At 33.7% G+C, this 14,246-nt stretch overlaps 1 protein-coding gene across 2 annotated transcripts in view; it reads left to right on the forward strand.

Moving 5' to 3' along the window:
• ASCC3 (activating signal cointegrator 1 complex subunit 3) overlaps positions 1-14,246 on the forward strand; it is a 301,569-nt gene that overhangs the window by 205,289 nt on the left and 82,034 nt on the right. For both annotated transcript variants that reach the window (XM_053664954.1, XM_053664955.1), the window contains exons 31-34: positions 6,483-6,620; positions 6,702-6,822; positions 7,661-7,793; positions 10,322-10,447. In XM_053664954.1, coding sequence (XP_053520929.1) covers positions 6,483-6,620; positions 6,702-6,822; positions 7,661-7,793; positions 10,322-10,447 — 518 coding nt within the window. The remainder of the gene's footprint in view (positions 1-6,482; positions 6,621-6,701; positions 6,823-7,660; positions 7,794-10,321; positions 10,448-14,246) is intronic.

Consider the following 14,246-nt stretch of genomic DNA (forward strand, 5'->3'; position numbering starts at 1 on the left):
AGTAACCACATTTTTAATTAGAAGGTTTGTTTGTTTGTTTGTTTGTTTGTTTTAACTAGACCAAAGTAGATTTGGCTTGTGATACAGAAGTTTCACCCCAAGTACTTTCTATTTTGATCAGGTATCCAACCTCTGAATGACTGACCATTAAAGAAACTATTAGACTAAGATTATTAAGTGTTAGAGTAGACATTATCTACAAATTTACTGTATTCGACCTCAGCTGGGTCTCATGGAATATTGTGTCATTAAAAGTAACTACACAACCTGGCTGGTGTAGTTCAGTGGATTGAGCATGGGCTACAAACCAAAGGGTGGCCGGTTCCATTCCCAGTCAAGGCACATGCCTGGGTTGTGGACCAGGTCCCCAGTGGGGGCCATGTGAGAGGCAACCACACATTAATGTTTCTCTCCTTCTCTTTCTTCCTGCCTTCCCCTCTCTCTATAAATAAGTAAGTAAAACCTTAAAAAAAGTAGCCACGCAATAGGAAGTTACTCATTTTTATTTTGCCCTTGCTGATATCATGCATGCCCTCCTTAAGAAAGAGGCAAAGCTGTTATTATGCTTAGTAATAATTGATATGTTGAAGTACTTACAGTTCACTGAGGGCTTACATTATCTCGTTTAATCATGAGTTCTGGGAGGGTTGTTCTCGTTATCCCAATTTTATAGCTGCAGACCCTGAAATTTAGAAGAATTAAGTGATTTGCCTATTAGTACAACCAAGTAAGTGGAGCTTGGGAGCTCAGGGTGATTAACTGAGAGCCTGTGTTCTTTTCCTCTGCCACACGGTAAAGGGAATTATTGACAACTTACTGGCTACAGAAGATGGAAAAGTCAAAATGGGGGCGTGTGTGATTTGACTGGGGGGAGGGGGACTTAGTAAAGATAGAGAAAAAAGTCAGTAGTTCGGATATCAAACACAAGCAACCAACAGCTGTACCATTCATTCTCAGTCCTGCGAGATGGTATTTTAGTTTATAAAAGAAGACATTTTTAGATATTCTTTATTTTGAAGCATAGGAGTGGATATACTCAAATAGTAAAGAATAAAAAATTTGCACATTATCTATGTAGAGTTTCCTCAGCTTGTGAATTTAGTATATTACTCATTACTTCAAGTCTTACCTGTTTTTTGCACAGTGAGGCCCAGTCATAAGCCAAATGAATGATGTCATTACCTGAAGTAGTTGTTTTAATGCCCCTCTCCTTCATGTGCTGGTTAGAGTTTGGCATTGAGAGTTTGGACTGGAGTCAGGCTTCCTGGGTGTGGTACTGACTGCCCATTACAAGCTACAGGACCCTGGTGGGGTGTTTAACCTCTGAATCTCATCCTTTCATCTGTAAAAGAATACTAATAACAATAATACTATCCTTACAGGATTGTTGTGAGGTGTAAGTGTACTAATGCATTTCAGATACTTAGAACAGGTCTGGATCTGTAAAGAAACTGTTGGGCTAAGGATATTAAGTGTCCAAGTAGCTATTACTCACAGATTTTGTTCAATAAATGTTAACTTACTACACTGAATAAAACCTAGCAAACAAGTTCTTTTATCAGACAGCTCTGATAATATTTGATCATAATTTTATAATACTTGGCTTGTGATCCTTTATAAATTTAATTAATATTAATGTAGTATTTGTTCATTTAAGATGATGCTACTTAAAAAATTAATTCTGTAAAGCCCCTTTCATCAACTTTCTCTGTATTTTAAGAGCTTTTCAATATTTATAAATTCCCTCCAAGCATGTTTTAGAATCTGAACTCTCTAAACATGGAAGTAAGCATAAAATGTATACTCAAAAATAAATACGAAGCACATACACTGAGATTTCCTACTAATAGCGTAGTGAATTAAATTGGAATAATTCCTAAGGAAAGAATATTCAATATCTATAGCCCACTTTTGATATTACTATTATTAAGAATCAAGCTAAACTAAAAAAAAAACATCGAAAATAGTATTGTATGTATTTAGCCAACATAGAAAAGATTGTTTAAAAGACGCTGAAATAGAGAACAAGTGGGCAGCGACCAGAGGGGAGAGGGAAGGGAACTTAAGGGGAAAAAGGGGGAGGGAGTTTGAGGAACAAGTATGAATGACACAGAGATGAGGACTGGGGGGGGGAACGGGAGGGAGGGGGGAGACCGGGCGGGGGGGGGGAAGAGGAAAAAAAAAATGTACTTGAAAAGTAACCAAATTAAAAAAATAATAAATAAATAAATTAAAAAATAAAAAAAAAGAAAAGATTGTTTAGATTTTATTTATATATTTAATTGATGTATAATTGTATATTTAATCACATATAAATATATATTAACAGTCTAGTGAGTTTTATTGAGGTGTGGTTGTTTTGGACTTCCAAAGGGACAGCAAGAGAAAATGTTCTGAAACGTATTGGTAAACTTTGGGAACGTCCTGTCTTTAATTAGTTTAGTTTCTGATTTCTATCCTGTTAGATCAACAGAATGTTCTAAAGTTTTGTGTTTGTTTTTTTTTTTAAGTTTTTCCCCTTCAGTCTGTGGGGTTTATCATACAGAAGTGTATTTTAAGAAGTTAACACTTAGTAATTATGAGGAAATGTTTTAACTTCATTTAACATCTGCACCGATGTGATGTATTTAATTATTTTTTAAATGAAAGTATTTATAACTCTTATATTCTTCTGTATGGTGCATCTTTTATTGAGCATTTTAGACCATTGATAAGCATTATTCAGTGGCATATGGTCTGATCTGACGTGCTTTGAAAAGAGTACGGAGTTCTGATAATGAGGATTCTGTGAAAATGGGAAAACCAGCGCAACAATATGCTTTGAGAAAGTACGGGTTTTAGCATCTTGAAACAATATATCACACTCAGAGGGACGGCACTGGGCTGCACAGTCTGTTAGCTCATTCTCGTCCAATCTGGTCTCCTCCTTTCTTTTGGAGCCAGCATTGTCATCAGCCCCTGAGTTATATTCCGACTGGAATGTATTTCAGGGACAGAGTAATGTATCTACTTAAATGGAATCCTATCTTTCTACAAAAGCTTTTTGAGTATAATAAATTTAAAATATAAAGAATTCTATTAAGTTAAAGTAATTGGTTCAACAGTTTACATATGTGCCTTCTCCCCCACCACCCGAGGATCACTGCTTAGAGGAACGTAGATTTGTTTTTCTTTTATTTATAATATTGAATAATTTTCTTGCTTTAACTAACATGTAGTCAGACATATATCAAAGACCATTTATTGGGAAGGTACCTATACATTGCAACAAATGTTAATTGAACAGAAATAAACTGTGGAATTAAAACTGCCTCTATTAAAGTGTTTTAATTATCATGATTGTTCTTTCTAAAATTCTGTAGCAGACTTTCTTAACAAGAATTAAGCCTTAACTTTCTAAGGCAACGACTGCATGTAATAAATGAACTTTTTAACTAGCTACCTAGAATGGTAATACCTATCTTGGAACAATTAAGAAGGTGGCAATTCAAATTTTCTTCTCTTGTGGAATCAGAGTTGAGAAAGCTACTCCAAAGTATTTAAAATCATTGAGCCTTTTAATCTGTAATGTACTGGGTGTGTAAATGAATTGGGAGTTACATTAGAGCTATATTACTTTATTTAAAGGATTAAATGTGATAACTTTGTAAAGTAATAAGCACAATGCTTGATACATAAGTACTCAGCAAACAATATCTAGTATCATGTTTTAAGCTTTGATTATCCTAAGTTCCTGAAAAATTTTGCTTATATTTTGTTTTGATAAAGATGAAACTTAATCAAAATTTAACATTTTCAAATTTAAACAGGCTCTCCTAGTAGTATTTTATGCTTAATGGTTGGATAATAATACTATAAATTTTGCTTTTTTATGATGTTCAGATAACTCAGAATTTATCCACAGTAACCAGGTAATAAATGAAGTTGTTTTTTGTGATTGTCCTCATGAGGATTTTAGGTCTTTGCCAGTTTGGATAGGCAAATAGTTCTTTTTAATGCATTGATTTATGTGAAAATGGGGGCAGGGGAATGAGAAACAGCTAGCCTACCTGATGTGAAAGGACAGGATGTTACTGCCTCACCGAACCTCCTGCCATAGGATGCTTTAGCTTTCCTGTGGTAGATGCTGCATTCCTTTTTGGGAATGATTGGCATCGCTGCAGAACAATAAATTATACAAGTTAAAAAGATACACTGTAGTTTAAGTTGTGAAACCAAAAAATATAATCCCTGAAACTAGTTGTCAGACCAACAATATTAGTGAGTTAATGCTATGAGACAAGATAGCCACCTCTCTTTACAGCATGCATTTGCAGTCAGCTTAGTTATCCTGTGCTGATTTTAAAAATAAAGGGGATTTATGTTAATACATTTTCCTATTCCTGCTTAACAGTTTACAAAGTAAATAATTCAAGAATATTGGAAGACCTTAGTATGACTATGAAACAGATGAACTGTTTATACATTGCATTTTGTTCAGGGATAGTTGGTAAATAACATTTCTGATGCATGTCATTAAAATATTATCCCATCTATGTAGTGCTTTTTATACATTATTAATTATTATAAAAGCAAACTTTTCCTATTTTTTAGATTATTGGTATAAAGCAACTTGTTTCCACATAAAAAAAATAAGGAAAATTTTTGACTATTGGGGGAAAATGACTGAGAACGCAAACAGTTGGAATGCTTCACAATATGGATATGCTTGTCTTCTGCATTTATGTCAAACCACAGCAGCCTGCTGAAGTTTCTCTAAATGGAGATTTTGTGAGCTGCATATCGGTTTATGCACAGCCAGGACTGTATTACAAGTATACTCGTGTATATTAGAGGTTGTTAATATTAGAAGGAACAGGAAATGAAGTCCAAAGACAGCATCAGTTTTTAATATTTCTACCTAAGTCTCCTAAGTCTTTTTTTTCACTTTTTTTATTGTTGCTCAAGTGCAGTTGTCTCCATTTTCCTCAGTATTTAGACACAAAATAATTTTATGTGTACCTATTTACAAGTTCCTGTTCCACTGTTGTTGACTCTTGGACTGTTCTAGTGAGGCTACAGACACTAAGTGTCTTTAAAAAAAATGCTCATGTATTCTCAAACTACGCGATCTCTGCATTACTGTTCTCTTATAGTTGCCCAGAAAGAACCTCCCCATGCTGCACCTTGTGCCATCCTCTACTTCAAGGACCAGCAGAGGTCTACTGTTAACTACAAGGAGACTGGGGTTTCTATTTAGTTCTTTATAGGGAGTCAATTTTGTAAGAAAATAAGATTTGCTGCATGTTGCCATAAAATCTGTGTTGCATTAAGTAATTTCCATGTAGAGTGGAAAGTGATAGAATATTCAGAGAGTATTTATAATATATGAGTTTCAGAAACCATTTAGACATGAAAATTTAGTGACTTAAACTGAGGCCAGATATTAAATCTGTTTTAAAATTTAAAAACTGGAAGGTATAACAATTCTGAATATAATAGTATTAGCATTTAAAGTAAGTGGGGTAAGGCATTGTTTAACCAGAATTGCTAATTGATTAATTATTTAGGAAAAATAAACTTAGATTTGTACCATACTTTTTGTTACAAAATAAATTACAAGTTAATTATTTAAATGTAAAAAATAAAACTATAAAAGAAGTTGAACTAGTAGGTGAATATGGATTTGATCTCAAGATGAGGCAACAGACATATGGGATCAATTTAAAATTTTAAGTCCATAAAGTAAAAAAGAAAATTAAATGAAGAACAAAAAACTGGATGAAAGCATTATAGCCTATGATGGACAAGGAGTTGATACCCTTTATCCATAAAGACCTATCACAGGCCAGTAAGAAAAAGGGTTATCACATCCACCTGAAAAAGAAAAAGATAATTTACAAAGAAAAATAGTTGGTAAATATTAAATATATTTAACTGCACTATTGGTCAAAGAAATGAGAAGTAAACAAAAACAACACTAGTTTGATTTGTATATTATTAAACTGAGGCTCAAAGAGGTTACCTGGCTTTCCTTGGGTCATGAAGGCAGTGAGAAAACCTAAACTTGAACAATTCCTGTTTGTGTGGTGGGATAATGACTGATTTTTTCATTATTTTTTGTCCATATTTTCTAAATTTCTGGCACTAAACCAAAAAGAAGTCTTTCCTTTAACAAGAGATACACAGGAGATACTGAGACATTTTAGGCAACACTAACACTGCATCCCTTTAATAGCTAAGGGGATATTCCAATTATTCATAAGTTTATTTTACCTTGGTGCATACAAATAAGATGGATAAAATTTAAACTTTATTTAGAATATACATTCTCACTAAGATATTCTTTTCAATTAATTTACTTTTAATCATAACTGTAGATGGGGCATGTATTTTTATGCTTATAAATATCATAAGCGAAAAACAAAATAAATCAAATACAGTCTTAATATAAAAAATTTAAAGCTAATGTGCCTACATCTTTTCACTGTTTGCATTTGCAGATGGAGAATATCATTGGAACGCTAAGAGATTCCAACCTGAAGCTCACACTTGCTTTCGGAATCGGAATGCATCATGCTGGACTACATGAGAGGGACCGGAAAACAGTAGAAGAACTCTTTGTTCACTGTAAAGTTCAGGTATTTTCCTTTCCGTGACCAGATAGTTAAATGTAATTTAAACATTATGTTTTAGTTAGATATATTGTCTTTTTTTTTTAGGTTCTTATTGCTACAAGTACATTAGCTTGGGGAGTAAACTTTCCAGCTCACTTAGTAATTATTAAAGGAACAGAATATTATGATGGAAAAACAAGACGTTATGTGGATTTTCCAATTACAGGTAATTTTTTTTTAATTTATAGATACATTAAGCTCCTATTTATGCCTTAAAACTGAATTGGCATGAATTAAATTTTAGAGAATTGGCCACATTTAAACATATGATGAGCAGATTATAAATTTTTGTTTCTGGTACAAATATTAAAGTTTTGAACTGTTTCTGTTTACTTTTACTTACCCAGCCTTACATTTACCCAATATGTTAAGAAACATCAGAAGCATAGCTAATGGTTTCAAGTTCATAAATAAATAAAAGTACTGAGTAGTAACACTTGTTGCGTCACCAGTCTATTAACATATTTTAAAACTTGATAAAACCATTTTCATTGGGTTCTGAAGAGAGAAATATTCTCAATGTATATTTATACTCAGTGAATACAGGTAAAAGCTGTATTATTTCTTCATGATTACTTCAGAGATTCCTGTTGTATAAAAGAAAGGTATTGTTTACCATGGTTGATGAAAGGTGAGGTCTAAATAGAGCCATTATTCAGGGAGAGAAATCATCAAATGGCCATGCTGAAGAGATTTTTTTCTAAATATGTGTTTATTTTCTTATTAAAATAATAATAATTTTTAAACACCATTTGTAAGCATTTAACTAAAGGAACCGTTTCTCTTTATTTTCCAGACAGTGAGAGCCTTTGGGCACTTAATTTTATATCATAGTGAATTGATTATTTAATTACGAAGAGACTCAGTAGTAGGCATCAGAGACAGCAAACATGCTCTTAGAGTTCTGTTTCCTTTGTTATTTTGTTGTGTTGTAGACACATGCCATAGTCAGTGAATGCACCTTGTGCCACATCGCAGACTAGCTCCTCTTCTCTCTTTTATAGATGTGCTCCAGATGATGGGACGCGCTGGAAGGCCTCAGTTTGATGACCAAGGCAAAGCTGTAATTCTGGTTCATGACATAAAGAAAGACTTTTACAAAAAATTTCTTTATGAACCATTCCCAGTGGAATCGAGGTAAATTTTGCTGTAAATTATTTTAAATTAATTCATGTCATAGCAAGTTGATATTTTTGTGGTTTCATTTTATTAGATAAAAAATCAGTACAGTAGTTCAAAAGTATTATTTGAAATGAAACCAAGTATAATTATTACTATAAAACAACATTTAGTCATAATTTTCATTTAAAAAATAAACTTTTTGGAAGAAGTAGTGTAGCACAGTGTTCATTCACATTGACTCTGGCACTCAGACAACTTGGGTTCATAACTCAGCTCCACCACTTGCTGACACTGAACAAATTATTTGATTCCTCGGTGCAGTAGGGCACCCGCCCATAAAGTGGGGATGATGGCTGCAACTAGTCCTCTCCTAGGGCACTTGTAACGATCAAATGCACAGTGCTTGCAGCAGTGTCCATCACATAGTAAGTGTTAAGGGATTCGTTTAGTGTGTATCCTTGCAATGTAGCTCATAAGTGTATAATAAAAAAGACTTAGAGTGAATAATTTAGGCAGGTGGCCTATTTCAGAATTACTACAAACTTCTTTGTGGACCTAGTAACCACTACCCCTTTGACACACCCATGACCCATATTCTCAGCTGAAAAATCATCTTTTTCTCCCTTAGATTTATACATTTTTTATTTCTAATATTTATCCCTTGCTACCTTTTACCAGTCTTTTTTAATATACTGTATCTCCCTTACTATATTCCAACTGGGAAAGACAAAATTTTTTTTTCATTTATACGTAAATAGTTATTGGGTTTTTTATTATTATTATGCCAATAAGGTTCATTTCTTTAAAGTCAAAAAATGTAAAATCATTAAATATTGTGGGATACAGTTTATTCTGTGCTTAGAGAAAATTTATGACCATAGATATATATATATTTTTTAAAGAATCAAATATCAATTACCTTATTAATCTATTATAAGAATTTTGAAAAAAATTAGGAAATTGAACTCAAAGAAAGGAAAAGATAAGCAAAAGTAAAACAAGAATTAGTTAATTGAAACCAAACGTAACACATTAGAAGAAAATCAATAAAGCCAAAAATTGGATCTTTGAATAGAAAAATAAAATTGATAAGCTTTTAAGTCTCATTAAGAAAAAGAGCAAGAAAGAACAAAATGGTATCAGGAATCAAAAGATACTACAGATATCTAAAATAAGATTATGAAAAACTTTTTGCAAGTAATTTTTAAAATTTAGATCAAATGGTAAAATTCTTTTTAAAAATCTTACTAAAACTGACACAAAAGAAGTAGAATATCTAAGTAGTCTCCTATCAGTCAAAGCAATTCAGTCTGAAATGTAAAATCTTTTAATATAGATATCCTAAACAAAACATGAGCAAGTCAAATCCAGTAATGTAAAGATAGTATATCATTTTTATTTATATTCTACAAATGCAAAGATGATTTATTACATACTTTACCACAGTAGCATGAATAAATGAGAAAAATCACAATTATCTCATTAAAAAATTATAAAATTTCACACCAATTCGTAATAAAAACTTGTTAGCAAGCAGAGATGTAAGGAATATGCTTAATGTGACATAGAGTATCTAGAAAAAAGTTTTTACATCAGTAAAAATTTAACTAAAATTTTTAATTTTGTACCTTGATTATTGTTAATGTTTTATCTGTTACAGAGTATTCCATAATTTACATATTAACTTCTGTATTCATGAACATTTAGAGTTTCCAATTTTTCCTGTTACATATAATGTCGTAATGAAGTATTTTGTTTTCCTATCCTGACATGTAAATGCTTCTCTAGCAGGCGATAATGGAAAAGTAAAATGCTAAGTCATGATGAATAGGTATTGCCATATTGCCTTCCAAATCAACTATATGGATTTGTACGCTGATAAATTGAGAATAATACAGCAACTTGATTTTTCATTCAATTTATTAAAGCCAGTTTCTCATGTCCTTAAAACATCCTTTGCTAAAACTATTTTTAGAGCTGTATATTGTTCCATGTATCATATAATTTACTTTTGTTTGACACTACTTTTCATTTTCATATTTTACATAAGAAATTAAAGTGAACATTTCGTTATGCCAGTATTTCAACACATCTGATCATCTTCATATACTTAAAAATACCTGGTACCATTATGTCATCTGTAACTACGGATACTCACTGAATGAATGAAAATAATGTCTTTGCTCTCCCAGAACTATTACCTCTTTCTTGCCAAACCTCCTTTTATCTTCCCCAGCATCACTCCTTAGTTACGCCTACATGCCATAAGTTTACTCTTGCATGCTCTCTAAGGTTTCTCTTCTGTTCTCTGCTCCATCCTTGGCTCTCATCTTCTCCTCCTGAAAGTTACTAGCTGTATTCCTGTTAGTCTGTGCTTATTTCCACCTTGCAATTTATTTCCCCCTATCAGTTAAAAATATATAAATTATGCACAACATGTTATTTTTTATCTTGGAATGTAATATCTAAGTCTTCATTGTGTGAGATGAAGTATGCTTCATTGAATGCTCATGTATGTTTCCCATGTCTTGTTCACTATACAGTTTATTAGGAGTGCTTTCTGACCATTTAAATGCAGAGATTGCTGGTGGTACGATAACATCAAAGCAAGATGCAATGGATTATATCACCTGGACTTACTTTTTCCGACGTCTTATCATGAACCCCAGGTAAGCACAGAGTTAACTGTTGGTTGCTGTTTTGCACTAAAAGAAAATATATTTAAAAGTAATAATCTGTAAATACAACTACTTAACAAAAAAGTCAGAACTCTGGACATTCAGGATGTGTGAATTTGCCCAGAGAATCATATGATGTCTCTGATATGATCGCAGTGTATTATGATATATTAGATGATTAATAATTATATGCATTTACTTCTTAGCTTGTTTTAATTAATTTAGGATATTCTCAAAGACTTAGGGAGACAAGTAGTTATTCAGAAATGTGTTAAATTGCATGGTAGTGACTGAGTTTGTGAGGCATTTGTGAGGGTGGTAAGGGCCCTGCAAGAGGAAATAAAATTGGGGGAGTTGTGGTGGAGTGACTTTTACTCCAGGAAGCCTAGGTTAGGTCGTTGTTCATCACTGTTTGTCAGATGTTATTTACACTAGATGCAGAGGCATAAATACAAATGTACATAATCCACTATCTTCAAGGGCTAATGTTTTAATGTGAAAACTATATAAATAATGACAATATAAGTCATAAGTGTTCTAAAGAACTACATTTAAGCCTGCAAGTGAAAGCTTCTCAGAAGAGGTGATACTTCAGTCAGATCTTGAATCTGGAACAAGAGTAGAAAGGTTTTACCCTTTGTGGGCAAAGGGCCTCAGGGCTTGAAAGTGTGTTTACAGAATGCCAAGAAGTTTGGTGTGGCCAAAGCTTAAACACTTAGAGAGAAAAAGATTGTCTTGACCAGAAAGTGGGCCAAACCAGAATGTAAAGGGCCCCTATGCCATGCCGAGGAGTTTGCGTCTGACTCTATGGCTGTGAGGCTGTGAGCCAATGGGAGTTTTAAACACAACACCACCAAAGTAGGTTTGTTTTATTGCAGTACTTATACCACACTGTGGTAGGGAATGAGCTGGAGTGGGAGGACATTTACAGCAGAGAGACCAGTTAGGAAGCTATTTAATAATAGGGGGGAGATGAATAAATACAGTGAATAGGACCTTAATAGATGGAGTGGGAATGGAAGGAAAATCAAAGATGAGGGACATTCCTAATATGAGTTAGAGGAAATACTAAGTAGAGAAATCATGACGAAAAATGTTGTTACTAAATTTTGTCTGTTGATACCTAAGAGACTTGTTTGTTTTCCGCCATCATTTCCACTTCCCTATATAGGAGTTTGAGAACATGGTGACATTTTGCTTAGTTTCCTCAAATGTTGGAACCTCTGGATTAAATACAAAACAGCAAATATTTGTAATAAGTGGGTCACAGGATTAAAACCATAGTTTTGTACAATATAATAGAATATACCTTACATGAACTTCAGTTAACCTTTTGCGACAGTGAAGAAATGGCGGCTGGAAACTTAAAGTGCCTTGCCATGGGTCCCATAACTACTTTATGATAAACCCAGGGCTTAAAACCTTAGTTTTCTGACTTACAACTCTTTATTTCCATATAAATAAAGAAGGAGAGCCTGGTGTGTAAGCATAGATATATTCATTTTTTTATATCATAAGAATAGAGGCAGTTGATGTGCTGGGAAGAACTTTGAACTTGGAATCCCAACCCTGATTCTAGTTTCAGCCCTACCCTTTACTAGTGGCAACCTTGAGTCACTCCACCTCTCTCAGCTTCACTTTCTTGATCTGGAAAGTGAGTAATAGCCTACCTCACAGGAGCACGATGAAAATCAAATACTCAAGTTAAAGCTTAAGTTCAGTATTAATTATGAAGAACATAATTAATGTGACTAGTGACCTGTTTTTCCTGTACGCCCTGCCAGTTGCTTCATTGGTCTATACCAGTGATTATCAACGAGTGTGCTGCCAGAGGCTCACTGCTGTGTCACAGGAAACTTTAAAACCTGCAATATCTGACTATTTAGTTAGGGGTGTTGACCTCTTTTTTATTAGATTGTCAAATAAAAAAATGATGACAGCCCACAAAACAATAGCTGTCTGCTATGAATGAATCAAAATTATACCTATTTTTGTCAGTTTAGCAAAATACATATATTTTTGATGTGCTGCAGAATTTTAACAATCAGTTTATGTGGTGCCATGAGATGAGAAAGATTGAAAATTGCCCGTCTGTGTCATCTAAGGTGTCTGGCTTAGACAGTGATAAGGACTCAGTCGTTTCTGTCAGCTTGTCTGATTATCAACAAGGGAATAATTCTCTAAGGCAAATTGAGTTATTTAAAAAATTAGAATTCATTACTGAATCCACAGATATGGTGAACTTCATGTGTTCACCTTTTTTTTCTTAAAACATTATAACATTTCATTTTGGAAAAATTTGAAAATTTAAAAAATTACAAAATACTACAAAGAAGCACTGTTATACCTTTACCAGCTTCCCCAATTGTTAACATCTTATGTGACCAATGGTACAATTATCAAAACCAGGAAATTAACATTTCTACAATACTTTTAACCGATCTATAGGCTTTATTGCAACTTCGTCAGTTGTCCCCTGATGTCTCTTTTCTGTCTAGGCTCCAGTTTAGTGTCCTGCATTGACTTAGTTTTTCTGTCTTCTTAATTCACTCTAATCTACACCAGCAGTCTTTCTTTGTTCTAATCTTGATACTTTAGAGAAATAAATAGTGGCCAGTGATTTTATATAATAGAACAGCCTTTAATTTGGGCTCAGCTTAAGCATCCTCATCCCTGATTTCAAGTTTTGCCTTATTTTTTTTTTGCAAGAATACTATGAAGTAATATTATGGTCTTCTCAGTGCATAATATTAAGAAGTTTTTCTTACAGATCCCTTCTAGTCTGTAATAGACCCTAAACTATGTTGCTCTATTCTGCTGTCTGAAATCTGCTAAACTGGATTGATCTTATATAAAAGTTCTCCTCTAATCTCACTTTCTTACTTTTGTTAATATTATTATTCTGCATCCATTTACTTTGACATCCAACCTCAAAGGTGCTTTTAAATTTTCTTCTTATTTTCTTATGTCTCCTTCTACTTGACCCACTTTTTTTCCAACCCCAATCTAACCTAATTTGCAAATTGTCAGATAGTACTGATCAGAAATTAAATGTATTGTACTAGAGGTGGGAACTAGATACAGTTTAGTTAGTAGACATAGAAAACATTGTCTTTAATTCAGATAATGAGTATGAGACTGAGCAGTATTTACATTTTTTTTTCAACCATGAAAGTGCGATTGAGCCAAGAGCACAGTTGGAGACATCAGTCAGAACAGGGATCCCACTGAGAGAGATCTGGAGTCAGCATCTCTCCCTGGTGCTCTGGTTACAGACTGCCTTCTATTTAATAATATTATGACAAAAAATATCTACATGCAGCTATAATAAAGAATAATAATTGGGGGCAGAACAAGAAGCTTAGAGAGGTTAGCACAGTGTACAAAGATGAAATCTTGGGGGTATCACTTAAAAACTATACCACACCTCTGAGCCATAGAACTTGGGTGTTGACAATTTAGGGGTCTCCTGCTGATATGGGTGTAGCCCATGTAAAGAAGGAGTTTTCCTTACTTTCCATTGCCTCACCTTCTTTACCAATGGCCATCTTCACCTGGATGAAGTTCTGGGACTGGGAGTCAGAAGGATACATCATCTTGATGCATCAGATCAGGTCACTTAGTTGTGGCAGCTGCTTTTTCTGCTCTCCTGCTGCTCCAAATGAGAGTTGAGTATCTGTCCTGTACCATCACGGGCAAAGGCATTAGTATAGAGTAGAGGAGACATTAACCCACACCCAGTAAAGTTCCTCTCACTTCGGCACTTTTGTTGTCCCTTGTCTCCCTACAT

The sequence above is a fragment of the Artibeus jamaicensis genome, unplaced genomic scaffold, assembly GCF_021234435.1.
Source record: "Artibeus jamaicensis isolate MK-2021 breed Jamaican fruit bat unplaced genomic scaffold, CSHL_Jam_final contig_387, whole genome shotgun sequence".
In the NCBI taxonomy this organism is placed as follows: domain Eukaryota; kingdom Metazoa; phylum Chordata; class Mammalia; order Chiroptera; family Phyllostomidae; genus Artibeus; species Artibeus jamaicensis.